Source organism: Barbatula barbatula (genome assembly GCF_947034865.1).
Source record: "Barbatula barbatula genome assembly, chromosome: 1".
Lineage (NCBI taxonomy): Eukaryota > Metazoa > Chordata > Actinopteri > Cypriniformes > Nemacheilidae > Barbatula > Barbatula barbatula.
In genome coordinates this window covers 14357611-14373366 of record NC_136766.1, presented here as the reverse complement: position 1 = coordinate 14373366, position 15756 = coordinate 14357611, and the positions used below count along the sequence as shown (strand labels likewise).

General features: G+C 37.5%; 1 protein-coding gene across 5 annotated transcripts in view; it reads right to left on the bottom strand.

The window, feature by feature from the left end:
- Nucleotides 1-15756, bottom strand: part of smarcd3b (SWI/SNF related BAF chromatin remodeling complex subunit D3b) — a 31978-nt gene that overhangs the window by 10325 nt on the left and 5897 nt on the right. For 2 of the 5 annotated variants that reach the window (XM_079458293.1, XM_079458290.1), the window contains exon 2: nt 1559-1752. In XM_079458293.1, the coding sequence (XP_079314419.1) occupies nt 1559-1752 (194 nt within the window). Of the gene's footprint in view, nt 1-1558; nt 1753-5231; nt 5311-8308; nt 8636-15756 lie in introns of those variants that run through there. The other 3 variants (XM_079458292.1, XM_079458289.1, XM_079458291.1) reach the window with 3 other exon arrangements.

The window sequence follows — 15756 nt, the reverse complement described above, 5'->3', positions numbered from 1 at the left end:
GGGTGAAAAATAAACCGCACCGCTAGGGATACAGCATCTGTCGCTATCACTCACACACACACACAAACACACACACACACGGATATATTGCATTGATTAGTTTGATACTAGACAGCAGCGTTGTAGACAGTGGAAGATAATGTTACACAAATGTGTCAGACAAGGTCGAAAGACAGAGTGAGCAAGTGTGTAAATCAATCCAGCTGATTCAAAGAAAGAGAGAGAGAGACAATATGAACAAATTCTTCTCAACTGTAAGATGACTGGCCAGCAGACCCAGACTAATCAACTGATCTATAACTTAAACGGCATTGTATATATGCTATATGCACGAATTACTTCCAAGTTTCATGGTAAGAACCCCTGGCAGTTTCCGGTTGAGGAGACTTAAAGCAGAGAAAATAGGAAACTGAGAAAATTGTTAAATTTAGCAGATGCTGCACCCTGCAGTGGTATATCGAGGTGCTGTTTTCCCGTATTTGAAATTATACTTTCATAAGTTTACATGTCGTTATAACATTCAAATATGGTAGAACTCCAATTCTATATACCACTGTGGTGTGCCGCAAAGTAAAAATTGCAACTTTTTTCCCTTTTTTTATCTTTCTCTCTGCTTTAAGTCTCCCCAGCCGGAAACTGCAGAGGGTTCTTGCGGTAAACGCGGAAGTCACATGTGCATCGAGCCCATTGCAAAAACCGTAAAGCGATGTATATGACACAGAGACATGTTACTGTAACTGGTGATATATGACCAGAGACTGACCCCAATTAAAATGTGTGGAAATGTCAATATAATCACAACGAGGTAAAGAATAAAAAGACATGACGACAGTGTCATTTGTAATGTGAAGTCATCTACTAAAGACGGCTAGAGCCGAATCACATCCATTCACTGCAAAACAAACGCAGATAACAAACCAGATGCATAAAAGGGAAATGCATCTGTTTTGCATGACGAGACAAGCAAACTGTTTGTTCACATGTGACAATACCAGCAGGTTTTGGACTCGTGGAATTGGATTTTAGACGAACGAGAGGGGCTAAAGTATTATTTGCTTGCAGCTTGTGCGATCGGTTGCATGTACAGTAAATGGATGATATATCTTTTAGCACGTCCGTCGTGCGTGGTTAGAGCACAGGTAAAACTAGCTAAAACATCCAGCAATGTGCATCAATACCGCCACCAACGCTAAAAGTATCACATCAATGTAAACCGATGTTTGCCCCTTTATTTGACTTTTTCTTCATCCCATTTATTCCTAGTTATCAAGTCTTGTGTCAGTCAAGATCAGGCCATTCTGTTAAGACACAATTCTTTTGAGGGGAAGAAATTTTACAATTAAATCAACAGGAGCAATTTACATAATCATCATTCAAAACATACAGTTTGTACAGTTTTGGAATTACATGAGGGAAAGGAAAATGTCATTTTGGTGTGAACTATCCCTTTAACACACTAGGCTTTGGTGAACCAGTGACGTGCTTCAGTTTCCTGCGATGACAAATTCATTTACATTATTATGAGGCGTCCTTATTAAGTGTGTTGTAGTATACTCACTTCCTGTTTCGATTCTGTACGCCTTGCTGTTGCTGAATCTGCTGCTGTGAAGGAGCGGGTCGTTTCCGACTGGGTTCCATGGCCTGATTGTTAAGTCCAGGCCGTACTGCAGGGCTTCCTCCATATGGTGGTCCTGGAGGCCCCATTGGTGCCCCCTGGTGAGGCATCCGTGCCCCTGATGGCATGCCAGGCCGCTGTGAAAGAGCCACAGATTTATTTTAATCACATATGGTATGAAAAGAATATTGACTTTACTTTTAAACAAACAAAACATTACCTACTAGGTGTGAGACATGAGTAAATAGTTGTAAATGTTAGATCCAACAGACTACCACAGCAGCAGCTGTTACCTTTCTTAACAGCAACTGCACAACACAATCTGTTCGACACTTGTGTCGTCTACATTAACAGCTCAGGACAATGAACAAATGACGAACAAGCCTCTAGTCATGTCACCATCACATTTGTGCTAGTTCCTCTTCAGAAAGCAGGTGGTGTGTGTTTAAGGTTTGACTGACTACTCTCATGCAGTTTTATCTTTTATCTAATGTGATTTATCTTATTACATTTATTGGCGAGTTAAAATTTATATGAGAATGAACTAGAAAAATACAGCTGCAGAAAAAATTAAGAGGCCCTTTCAAAATGATTTTCAGTTTTATCTGAATTTACTATTCATATGTACACTATGTGTTTAGGTAAAATAATATTTTTTGTTTCATTCTATGAACTAGTTACAAAATGTTTTCCCAATTTTCAAATCAAAATATTGTTTCTATTTGCCTTTATATGCAGAAAATGAAAAGTGGAGAAAACTGGGTTAAAATAACAGAAAAGATTCGGACCTCAAATACTGCAAAGAATACAATTTTATATTCACTTTTAAGCAATACAACAGTTATATTTGTACATTTATTTGGGAAAAAAATATATAACCTTGATTTTAATCAGTTTTCATGTGTCTTGCTGTTAGTCTTTCACATTGCTGTTGGACTTTAGGTCAGTCCTTAAATTTGATTTTGTTGAAATTCAACAGACTGCAACGGCCGCAAAACATCTAGAAATTCCGATTAAATGAAAATTTGGATGGTCTCTTAAATGTTTTCCACAGCTGACTCACATATTCAATTCACATAACCGGTATGAAGAGGTGTGAGTGAATTCTAGATTAGTAACATCACTTTTAAATGGATAAGGTCAATTAATAAATATTTTAAAGAATACATCAAACAGAAACAGAGAAACGAATAAATAAATAAATAAATGAGGGTTACACCAAACATGGAATGTGGTGTTGCCAAGATGTCAGAGGTAAATAAATATTTTAAAGAATTTAGCATCAAGTGCAAGGAGGTACCAAATGCAGTTCCTTAATGCAAAAAAATGTTATAGCATATAAAAGAGTTAGACTAAAACATGACAACATTTTTTTAATAAATTACAATTAAAATAGCAGCACATCTGGAAGACTGTGATGAAACTGAAAACAAAGTAGTAGCAATAAAATGAGAAGAAGTTTAAAAAACTGAAAACTGGTTTAAGTTTACTGGAAATAAAATGCTGTTTCTAGGAAAAACCTGTTAATATTCAGCAATATTTTTGCTATTACAGATAGCGCTACAAACTCTTCTAACTATGTTCCTAATAACCTTTTTTGATTTTGTCTTGGTACTAAAGCTGCACCCTTAGCTATTTGCTGAAGTAACTGCCAACATAATATTGCTTGCAAGCTGTAAAAATTGGTCTGCCAAGAAAAGACAAATTAAAATGCTTTTTAGAGTGACAGAGCTAATGGGTGTAAGGGGAGCGTGGCAATGCAACTGATGGATGAAAGAGAACGTTCCTCATGACAGCACACAGCCGTACTTGTAACATGAGCAAGAAACGGCACATAAGAGGAACGGGCTGAGGAGAGTATAATGACGGCGAGACTTTGCCGATTCCACAGTCAGGACCAGGGTCATGATGTTGATCTGTACAGACGATCTGTGAGAGCGTGCCAAAGGTACGGCATTGAGTGACAGAGCAAACACACAAATACACAAACAGTGGTCAAAAGGGCAGGTAGAGGGACTGAAATGAAAGAGGAAAATTCAAGGTATAATTTTACATCTGTGTTCCTTGAGAATCAAACCCACAACTTTTTGCATTACTAACAAACAATGCTCTACCAACAACAGAAACACGATTAAAGGGATAGTTCACGCCCAAAAGATTATATAATTATTAACTCAACCTCAAGTTGTTCCAAATCTGTATAAATGTCTTTGTTCTGATGAACACAGAGAACGATATTTGGAAGAATGCTTGTAACCAAACAGTTCTTGGCCACCATTGACTACCATAGTAGGAAAAATACAATGGTAGTCAAAAGTGCCACAGAACAGTTTGCTTTCGTACATTCTTCAAAATATCTTCTTTTGTGTTCAACAGAACAAAGAAATGTATAAAGCAAATTTTCCCACTATGGTAGTCAATGGTGGTCAAGAACTGTTTGGTTACAAGCAGTCTTCAAAATAAATTATTTTGTGTTCATCAGAACAAAGACATTTATACAGATTGAGGGTAAATGATGACAGAATTTCCCTGTAAAATGTGTTGAGGTAATTTGTAAAGCATGAGTCAAATGCTACTTGCTATTGCAATATTGACAATTCCTTGCCCAAACTGTAATTGGTCTCAAATCTGTACTCTAGACGTGAATAACTGATGTTCTCACTACATTTGTTTAGTGATTCATAATCATCAAATTGTGACTGAAACATTTCAGGTGTTGCTTTGTATCTTTTAACAAAGGAAAAGGACACAATTTTGATAAGCTCCTATGTATATTGTGTCTAATGGCAAAACTCATGACTTGTTGAGTTAAACACTATAACTGTCTCATGTGTCAGTGGTGTAAGAAACCTCATTACAATGGTGTTAAAAAGGCTTTACATTTAAATTAAGGATGCACGATAAATTATTGGCCATATCGGAATAGGCCGATATATTATAGCCGATAAATAAAAAATAAATTCCTCTGGTTAAACTTCTTCAGCTGCACGCTGCTCACAGTTAAAATACAGTACAGTACTATTGTTCCGTCGGGATCATTCACTTACTACTATTAGCAATGTATGTAAATAACATATTTATAAATGTGTAAATTATAGGAACAAAAGCATTTTGTTTGAATCAAACAGTTGTCTGAATGCTGTCTGGTTTGAGACCTGCCAGACATGTGACTATAAAGAACATTTTTCTGGGTTGCTCTGAAAGAACATCTATCATTTGTTTAGTAAATAAAAACATACCAGAAGTTTGAAGGTTAAAGAACCGTTAACTAGTGTAAAGTAGGTCTGGTACATGATTTTCATAAATAAATGAAAAAAGATAAATAATGGCAACCTTGTTTTCTGCAGTCAATGTTTTCAAATTAAAGCAGTTGTCCACTTTTTGCCTTTTGTTTCAATATTTAGATACGGTATATCGGCCATATATCGGTTATCGGCTTCCAATGATAAAGAATTATCGGTTATTGATATTGGCCAAAAATCTACATATCGCTGCATCCCTAATTTAAATAATGTGTATGTGAAATCTGGTACGAATGTGCGCGAGAAACCACAATCTGCTGAAACAAATACGATTTAAAATGGTATGGCTTAAAAAGGATGTGAACGTGATGTACCGTTTAAGCTGTACTTTAGGTGATCTCTATTTTGTCTGTAAGTTTGGAGATTACACTGCTGCTGAGTTTTGAGTTGCGCTGTAATGTAAGACAAAGACTTCCAATGAGATATTTAGCATTTGATAGAGGCAGGCAGTTGGTTAGTTGTAACATATATTTTGCATGAATGCTGCAGTAAAACATTTCCTCTGTCTGCTGCTGGCTAACAGTTTCACCCTCACATCTATACAGAAACCCAACAGGAGAAATCTAAAAATAACAATAGCCAACATGCAGTTGAATTTATTAATAGCAATGATCATAATAATCAATTCTTTCACAAAGCAATATGGTTTATTATCCTAACTGTTGTTGTGGGTTTGCAGATGTACTGTACATCCGCAATATGCCGCACTAAAGAAGAATGTGTGGTGGCAGTGTTTGTGGAGTCATCTTACAGCGGCTTTGAACGTTTCTTATTCCATCAGAATTTTTAGTTTTATAAAGTGAAATGAAAGAGTACATTTATTTGGACTCGCCGATAAATACAACACAACAAAAACCTTGTCCCTAAATGTGAAATCGAACACTTAAAATAGTTTCAAACAACTATTGTCCCGTGCTGACTGCTTTGTTCACCAATCACTTTGAATATGAATTTAAAAGCAGCTAGGACAGAAAACATTTTTCAGCAGTCACATCGTGTGGATTATCACTTCAAAGAGATTGGAAGTGCTTGAGCTGTCTATCAACTTTGAGTGAATTGCTCAAGCCCCAGGATAAACACATTATCTAGCTTGAGTACACGAATGTATGTCTGGAGCTTCTTTGATTGCTGTTTATATGACAAATGTGCATCTGACATCTGGACAGACCTCTATAGCCACATTACCTCACTCGTGCCCTGCCCATGAAATACATTTTTGCATGTCTGGAACAAATGTAAATTTTTAAATCCAAGTTTGATTACTTTCTTTGTATTACTATACAAAATCATATTGCGACTCTTTGTTGTTTGAACCAACGCACAAAATGGGGTGATATTCAAAGTGACGGCTGACTTCGAACTGTAATTTTGTCTTTATTTTATTAACCTTGAGGGTATAATCCTTATATGTTTCTCAACAGTATTTTACCATGGTAGAAATTTAGTAGAGAACTAACTGGAATGAGAGTTTCCACTCCGAGAGTGACATGACCTGCAGGTCATCTTTATTTATCCACAGAGTTACACAGTAAGAGTGGCTCTGTTATTAACCAAGACTGGGCGCCTGCAAGAAAATGAACAAAAGAGCCAACGCATGGCTAATATAATAGATCACACCAGTACATTACCCTGGGGAAACACTGATAGAGTGACACCAAATCTAAACACAACACCTAACCGAAAATTATATGCACAAAGCGAACGAAACGCCAGCACTCGGTGATTTATCACAGGGAGGAAAATATACTCAACCTTCCCCTCATTTTACATACAGTAGATTAAAAAAACGGTAACAACGTGGAACAGGCGATGCGTTATCGGCGACAGATTTTCTTTGATACAGAACCAAAAATAGAACTTTAAAATTCATTTCGTACAAACTGGTGGCTGCTCAAACTGTGACTTAATTGCAAACCTTGATGTGCACATACTGTTCCTTGCCTTGGGAACAAGGCTGAACCACCACATTCTTTTAGCTCAAACAAGCAGAATTTCTCTGGTCAGACTTGCGATGCAATAATTTTAAGGGCACATAACAACATTCATATGCTTTGCATCAGACCAGTAACAAAAGCAAAGGTGAATCTGAGGTATCCAGAAGAACGTGTAAGTGCAGACAAAAGTATTAGAGAAGGTGAAGAGAACGCCACAGTCACAGCAGAAGACAGTAAAGGAGAGGAAGCCAAAATAAGGTGTGGGAAACGTTTGCCCAGGAACAATCAGTGCTTTGCCAAGGTTAATTAGTCTGCAGAGGCAAACGCCATCATTTCCTTCATTCATCATCCAAACTCAGCATGTTGTTCTTCTGGAACACAACCCACTTCTCAGATACACAAACTATGCGCTTTATTACGCATGAGCGGTGTTAAAAAGTTACAGCTCAAAGCAGTTCATTAAAACGGAGGCGGGTTGCAGAATGCCTTTAAGACGTTAATGATCTACACAAGTTCACGATGGCCGCCCATGATTACTTTCATTTCATTGAATAAAGGCGTATATACAAACAAATTATATTAAACAAAAAAAGACTTATCTCTGTGTGAAATGAAGCAATAATTGCCATACAAAGGCCACGGTTCAAATCAAAGTAGTAAAAAACAGCCAAACCTGGCCACCGATCAATGAACCTCTTTTTTTTATATTCAGCCAGTATAAAATGTATGTAGTGTTGAGCTATGCATTATTCTTGTTCAATAAAGAGGCTTTTTTACTTCAAAATAAATTTTCTCTCTAAAGCTCTGGCTAGACAAAGCCCTGCCAATCATAAATAAAAGATTAAACTGCTACTCTTTGTAAACAAAGGTTCAGACAATAAGTGGATTTGTCTTGTTTATTCTGCATCAAACCATGAATAATGTCATAAAGAAAATGACTTTCTGTATTATTATTTCTAGTACTATGACTAATACAGCCATTGACTTTACAAGCAGCTAAGCAATTCACGGAAAACGCTCACATTTGAAATATCACACGTGTGAAAACCTACACAGATGTAATCAAGAAAGCGCTCAACGTGTCCTAAAGAGAAGAATAATTCTCCCCTGTCGTCACAGAGCGGCTTCTGTTTTGAATGAAAACGCTCGTCACCTTAGGCATGCTGCCAAATGCATGCAGCCTTCAATGACCAAAGTGGCTACCTTTAGCCTTTCTTTTGCTTTCTTTGATCCTTTTCTCTTTTTCCCACATGCGGACACATGCTCGCCTCCCTCGTTTCCCACCCCTCATTCTCTCTCCGCTTTAAAAAGAAGAGCAGCGCACAGCCGGGATCCGGAGGACTAGAAATAACCTTCACATGGTCACCGTTCATTGCTATCACTCAAACACATGGGCGTCTGGGGCAGAGCTCCTGCACACGCACACACACACACACGCACACAGAGAGGGTACGTACCACTCCATGAACGAGGAACTCAAATAGTTTACTCTTGGTGGCTTTACGAGCTCCTCCTGCGGTCTCCTCCGAAGCCATTTCCCTCTCGTCTGCCTCCGCTCTCGCTCTCCTCACCGTTTCTCTCTCTCTCTCTTTTGTCTTTCCCTCGCCTCTCTTCCTTTTCACCCGTCGCTCACCTCCTCAACCTCCCTTCAAGGCTCCCTGCTCCACTTCCCTTACTTTCTGCTCTCCTCTCTCGCTATCTCTCTCTCACTCTATGTGTTTGGAGTGTGCTGCCCTGTCGAGTCGCTCACACTTATGTTTGGTTGCACTGCTCTTCAGGAGCCCGGCTGAGCGAGAACGTGGGGGGTTGAGAGTCGGGGGTCTTTCAGGGGGGTTCCTGCCGGCCCACCGCGACCGCCCCCTCCCCCTTTAACAAACACGTTTGCACAAAAACACACACACTCACAGGCTGCAGCAGCTGTTGCATTCCATTGGTAGATAAGGGAATGCTCGCTGACTGGTCGGTCGCAGCCTGCTGCGGCGTAGTTCGTCTCGCCGCTATCCAAACCCCTCCTCTTCTACGTTCACTACTGCTCTCTCTCTCTCTCCCATCCTCTGCTGCAGTCCTACACAGCAAGGCTTGGAATATGCTGCTCATTCTCAAAAAAAGAGAGGGAGGTTCCTCAAAGCAGCAGCAGTTTGCAGGCTGATGTGCAAATAAAACAGGCTCACAGAGCATTAAATGTTGATTCTGACCATATCTGTCATATCAACTGTGTAATCGTCAGTTTGCTTCAATTAAATCTAATTTAAATTTAAACTAAAGGGTACACTGTTGTAAAAAATACCGTAAAAGTGGCAATATACGTTTCATAAAAGTAAAATGGCATATTTTTCTATTTAGGTTACACCTGACATTTACAATTGTTATTTAACATTTTTCAACCATATAAAAAAAATTCTGGCAAATAAAACGGTAACATTACATTTTTTTTATTCTTTAGAGAATTGTCTGAAGTATTTCCAAAAACAATTAAAGCTGGGGTCACACCTACATTTTTTAAATGTTATAAGAGTTTTAAACTGTGAAAGACCACAAGCATGAGGGGATTTTCAATCCTGACTGTGAAGACAGGAAATCTTGCAAATTCTCTCGAGATTTCATATAATTTTTTTTATTATTTCACTGTAGGCTATGTTTATTATATACCTGTTTAATATAAACAAATGTTTACGTATGACTTTTCATGGGATTTTATCGTTGAGAAATTGTTCTTGCAGCATCGTCGTCTAAAGCATTCAAGGTGGCACGGCACTAGACATCATTTTAATGCAACTCAAATAATCATGTATTTATGTCTTGACAGTAATTAAAAAAGAATATTAAAGGGGTCATATAGCGCAAATACATGTTTTCTTGAGTCTTTGGTGTTTTATAATATACCTATGCATGTATTGGACATGTAAAATTGCAAAAATTAAAGTGTTGGAACAAAAGATGCTTTCTATCTAAAGGCGAATGATCCCCAGACCTGCCTGAAACGCCTCCTGTAACCACACCCCCACAAATCTACGTCAGTTTGTGGTATGATGTGACTAAGACCACCCAAATGTATATGCCATTAAGGAGGACGTACCTGTCAGTACAATTGCTTTTTAACCTGATGTTCCAAATAGGGTAAGAGGCGTTACATTTCCGTCACACGCTAGCAGGATTCAACCTAGGACTGTCAGAAGGGTAGAAATGGGCCTGAATATCTTGTGGTGAGGCCCTGGCCTAAAATGCACAAAGCACAGAAGTACCAACATATTGTCTTCATGCCACCTGTTATGTTTCCCATGGCCAATGAAAATTAGCCCGTTACGGTTGATATTTTTATTGGTTGAATGTCTCTGTATTCCTTGTATTACAAATACTGGAAAACCAAATTACACAAATGCAATTCCATTTGCACTTCTAGTCATTATTCAGCCTTGCTAACAGGTCTATTCTTTTGTTTTACAAAAGATAATGTTCAATAAATATTTTATCAAATCTAGGTCCGCAAGATTTGTGAATTCCTTAAAGCATTGTTACATTGTGTACAGCATTACTAAAGGTGTCTAATTCTTCAGGAAACTATCCCTCATCTGCAGTGGCTTTGCAGGTTATTTTGTTTTCAACTGAAAGATGAGGAAAATATTTTGTCTTTATTCCTTTCTATTGTTCAACCCTGAACAATTTAGCATTCCTACTTTTAAAAGTAAGGGTATGATCTCTCTAAAGTCTTGTTCATCAGGTTAACTAATAGTACTTGCAAGGCTATAACCATGAGCTAATATTTTAATGATTGGCCAATTGAAAAGCCCATATATTTGTTGTCCATAAATCTTAATAAATGTTGAGGATGAGTCCCCGTTTGATGTTTCTCCAATATCCTTTTAAATGAAATGAGAACATTTTTAAATAATAAACAACCGATTGTCCAAAAAGCTTTGTGGAAAAGTCAATGGCCACAACATTTCCTGTCAAGCCATCACTAATTTGAAAACAGCACTGATCAATGAATTATTCATGAGGTCCTTTGAATGACAACTCAGAAGTGATCAATTCTAAATCATAGCCTTCACACTTGAAAACTTCAGATTTGGGAAATTGGGAAGATCTGTCAAGCCGTTTCACACATGAATGAATGTTCACTGTTTCGAGAGGTCACCAGCTTATGTGCAACTTCACAATCTTAACCTCTCACCTCTCTGCATTGAGAGGTCTCTAAATAGATCCAACTGCCTTTCATGAACCCAGATAGCACAGATAGTCTACAGTACAAATTGTTAATGCTTTCAACGTGGGATTTGTTTGCATTCCAGTTACTTCTTCCAGCATCAGTTTTATCAAATGTAGATACCCGCGATTTGTATTTCTGAGCACTGAAATGTATTTTAACAATGCTTTTCAAGAAGTCCTTATAAAAAAATGTAATTTGCTGCTTGCATAATGGTCACACAGGTCACAATTGAAGAAAAATTGCCGTAACAAGGACATAACTGTCAAACTATTGGCCTTAACCTGTGAATAACCGAATTAACTACCGCAGTGTCTGGCAGAAAAGTTAAAGGATCAATATTTAGGTTATGAATCTGGAGAACTTTCAATATGAAGATTAATAAGCATTCCAGACAAATTAAAGATCAAGGAAAACAATATGCCTATATTAGGAAAAACAATAAGTGTTTGGATGCACATGCACTCAGTGTTTATTCAATCCTTGTAAAGCTGCTAGAGAGGGTCATGTATCAAAACTTTCGGCCTTATTATCATAATCATCCAAAAGTGATGTGGGAAGTGATTTTGCGGTAAGATGAGACCAAGATAACAAAGCTTTTAACAAAATTCTGATCCATCTTGGCATACATAAAACATCCTAGAGTGACGAATGGTTACATGAACAAAAACATACTGATGCAAAACTGGGTTTAGTCTAATAATAATCTAATTTGAGAGAATAAAAAAAAACTTTCAGCAGAACAATTAACACAAAGTTCACCCATTTGAATGTGTAATTGCGGGAAATGGTTACTTTGATTTAAAAAATGTTTCATTACATTAAAAGATTACACTTATAACTTTCAGTGTGCACAGTTAACGGGAGAATTCACCCAATAATGAAAATTCTGCCATCCTTTTCCCGCTAGGTTGTTTAAAACCTGTATACATTTCTTGTTCTTCTAAACACAAAGGAAAATATTTGGAAGAATGTCAGTAACCCAACAGATCTCATCCCCCATTTACTGCCAAAGTCTAAGGGTGAGTAAATTATGACATGCAGAATCCCTTTTAAAAGCATGAAAACTGCAAAATAGATTAAAAAATGTTGTCAATCCAACACCCAGTATAGAAAACAGACATACAATCAAGCTCTTTGAATTAACCACACAAAGCTTTTCTTCCTGTGACCCGTTACCATTGTGAGCACTTTTGATTACACTATTACAGGAGTCAGTTCTGTGAAAGCATCTAGTCAGTGCTGAAAAAATCTGCAGGTCTTAGTACCCCCTTGAGTCCCCCTAAGTCTCCCATTTCCCATTACAGCTCTGCCAAATGCTCAGGTCCCATTGACTGGGAGGTGAAGGGGGTGGGGGGCTTGTAAGGAGTGAGCAGAGATTGTGTCTATTGTAGGGCGGGACAGTTTGACCTCAAGCTGCAGTTTTAGGTTTGTCCTGCAGAGGTCTGTATCTGCCTCCCAATAAGAACACTCACTCTTATCAATGTGCCATACCACAGACATATTTTCATTGCACAAAGCAGACCCTAGAAGGTTACGGGATGGCATTACGAGGTGTGGCTTTGAAGAGAAGCTTTCAAGCCTGTATGACCAAATTAGATATTTTGAAGAACGTGGTAAACCGAATTACACCGGTACCCATTCATTTCTATTGTATGGACACAAAACTAATGCAAGTGAATGGGTACCGTCACTGTTCGGTTACCAACATTGAGCGGGACAATATAATTTTCATTTTTAAATAAACTAACATCTAAGTCGCATCTATTTCAACAGCGCTGGTACTTCACTGTGCTATATAACAAATAGCATATTGTGATTCTCTTATTTCCATCTTTTACCTATCTGTGATTCTTACTGACCCACAAAACAAATACTGTTCTCTATAACACATCCTTCAGTATCACCATGTGTACTGTGTATTTATGTAGGCGGAAAAGAGAATGGACAGAATGAGGCCAGTGAATGAAGGACAAATCTAAGCTTTCTATTCAAATGCTATAAAATGTGCTAATTCAGTGCAGATTAACAATACCAAGCTAACCCTGACTCTTGTCTCTCTTGCTGACTTGGGTGGGTGGGGCTGGAGTACCAAATAGGATATTGAGCGTTTCCCCTGTAAAAATGGGTCAGCTCTGTCTAAGCCAGACAGTCTGTCTCAGAGACGACGAAAAATAACTCAGATTGGGTGCATGGAGCACCGCCCCACACTACTCTGTCAGAAATCACACTGCAATTCACCTGTCTGCTCTACCTCACAAATAAGCTCTTAATGAGTCCAAGATTTTAAGAGATGCGTAAATAATACTAAGGCAGTGGTGGGCTTTCATTTTGGTGGAAACTCAATTAATACACATCAGATGAGAGAACTGCTATGAAATCAGGGAAAACCATATATAGAGTTAGTTAGTATAGGCAGTCGTGGCCTAATGGTTAGAGAGTCGGACTCGTGACCAGAAAGTTGCCAGTTCGATCCCCTTACTTGCTCCCCGGGCGCTGCAGTGATAGCAGCCCACTGCTCCGGATGTACGTGTGTTCACGACTTGCTGTGCGTGTGTTCACTACTCTCTGGATGGGTTAAATGCAGAGGGCACATTTCAGGTATGGTTCTCCATAACTGACAAAATAGGTCACTTTCACTAGTAGAGTTAGATCTATCAACTCTCGGTAAGCTTACTTCGACAAGCCATGATCAATGGAGATCCCATATTACAATTCAACATGGCAACGGCACCAAAAAAGTAACATGGCGGCAGAAAGCGCTTGAGAGCGAGGCACACTTTCCGCTCTGCATTAAGTGATTTTTTTAATGTGCTGAAAATGACTTATGTTTAAATTAATAAATGTTCCAATAAACCAACAAATTAATCAGTAAATGAATAAATAAATGAATGAAACCGAATAATAAAAAATAGAAGCTCTTTATCAGTGCTCTGATGAGTGTGAGATGTCAGACTTTTGTATCAAAGTCAAACTGATCATCGATTCGATCCCTGCTCAAAGCACATTTTGGTAGGAATAGCTGCACGCCTAAATTAATATCATTTGACCTTTATCGCAAAATTTCTGCATTTATTAATTTCTTTATCATGCACTTTATTTATACACTTTATCAAGTCATTTCTTATCCTCCATAGAAAACTTTGTGAGAACATGTAAGGGAAATAAAATGCTCTGATGTTATACACGGCCACGATGGCTGATGTTGTTAATGTAAGGATGGATGAGATGTTTTGATATATCTTCACTGTAAAGAAAAATTATACAGTTTAAAAAAATTGCACAGGGAAATGAAACAATTCCTCTCGGGTCATAAATTGCTCTACTGAAATCAAAGTACATCTGTATAAATTAATGCAGCCTCTTCACATATGACATTTTTGTCACTGAGATGGTCTCTGTGTGATCAAAATGTGTGCCATGAATGAATGAATGTGGTACAACACTTGCGCTTTAAAAAGGGGCAGGAGATCGAAAGAAACTTTGGAAGAAAACCTGCTCCCGACCAGGTTAGGTTCAGTTACTATGGTTACTGACTCTGAGTATAAGATACCTCTCTTTTAAAAATGGCATTGAGTTACCCCACTTTCTCGGGTTTGACATACCTCGCATTCTGAAACGGAAATCCCATAGTTTCCCTCATTTAGGTTTAATATACTCAGAGTTTTCACTAATCCTCCTTACTGAAACAGGCCCCACGATCATAACTTTAATCAGATTTTCATAAATCAATATGGGGTGGTCTTATTTGACTACCTATTAAAATGCAAAACGTAACAATTTAGTTCTACCCCTTTAAGTGTGACATATTACTTTTTACTTATATTCAACTGCAGAAAGCATGTAGTTGTATTTATTAAGAATAAAAATACTGTTTCCACAATTCCCGGTTAAAGATTTCTTTCAATCTTAAAAGATAGTTCAGTAAAGGGATAGTTCACTCAAAAATCTAAAATTATCTGTCATCATTTACTCACCCTCAAGTTTTTCCAAACCTGTATACATGTCTTTGTTCTGTTGAACACGGAGAAAAATATTTGGAAGAATGTTAGTAATTTTCAGTTCATCATTGACTACCATAGTAGGAAAAACTAAAAAGGTAGTCAAAAATACCCCAGAACTGTTTACGTTCCTAAATCCTTCGAAATATAGAATTTTGTGTTCAACAGAACAAAACATATGCAATATTATTTCTACTATGGTAGTAAATTATGTCCCACAACTGAAAATTGCTAACATTCTTCCATTTTTATTTCAGTGTTCAACGGAACAAAGAAATGTATAAAGGTTTGGAAGAACTTTAGGTTAAGGAAATCATTACAGAATTTAGATGTTTTGGGTGAACTATCCCTTTAATGGCAATAAAAGTTATTGTTTACATGCCCTCTGTTAAGTGCAGCATTGCTCAAACATTTTATTAATAATTTTCACAGAATGCAGTTAGTATGGGTTTGGATCGGAATGACCATAAATGTAACTTTTTTGGTAAAGTAACCCTAGAAGATGCTGATACATATACCAGGATGTGACTTAATATACATGTTTTATATTTATGATGTATTTGCGTTATATCTTGTTGTTCTACAATGTTTTTATTGTTCCGTATTGTTTTAATTCAGAAATATAGTAATTATTTAAGAATAAATGTACTCCTTGTCTTAACTTATCTTTATTTAAATCTGTTATATATACAACTGTTGC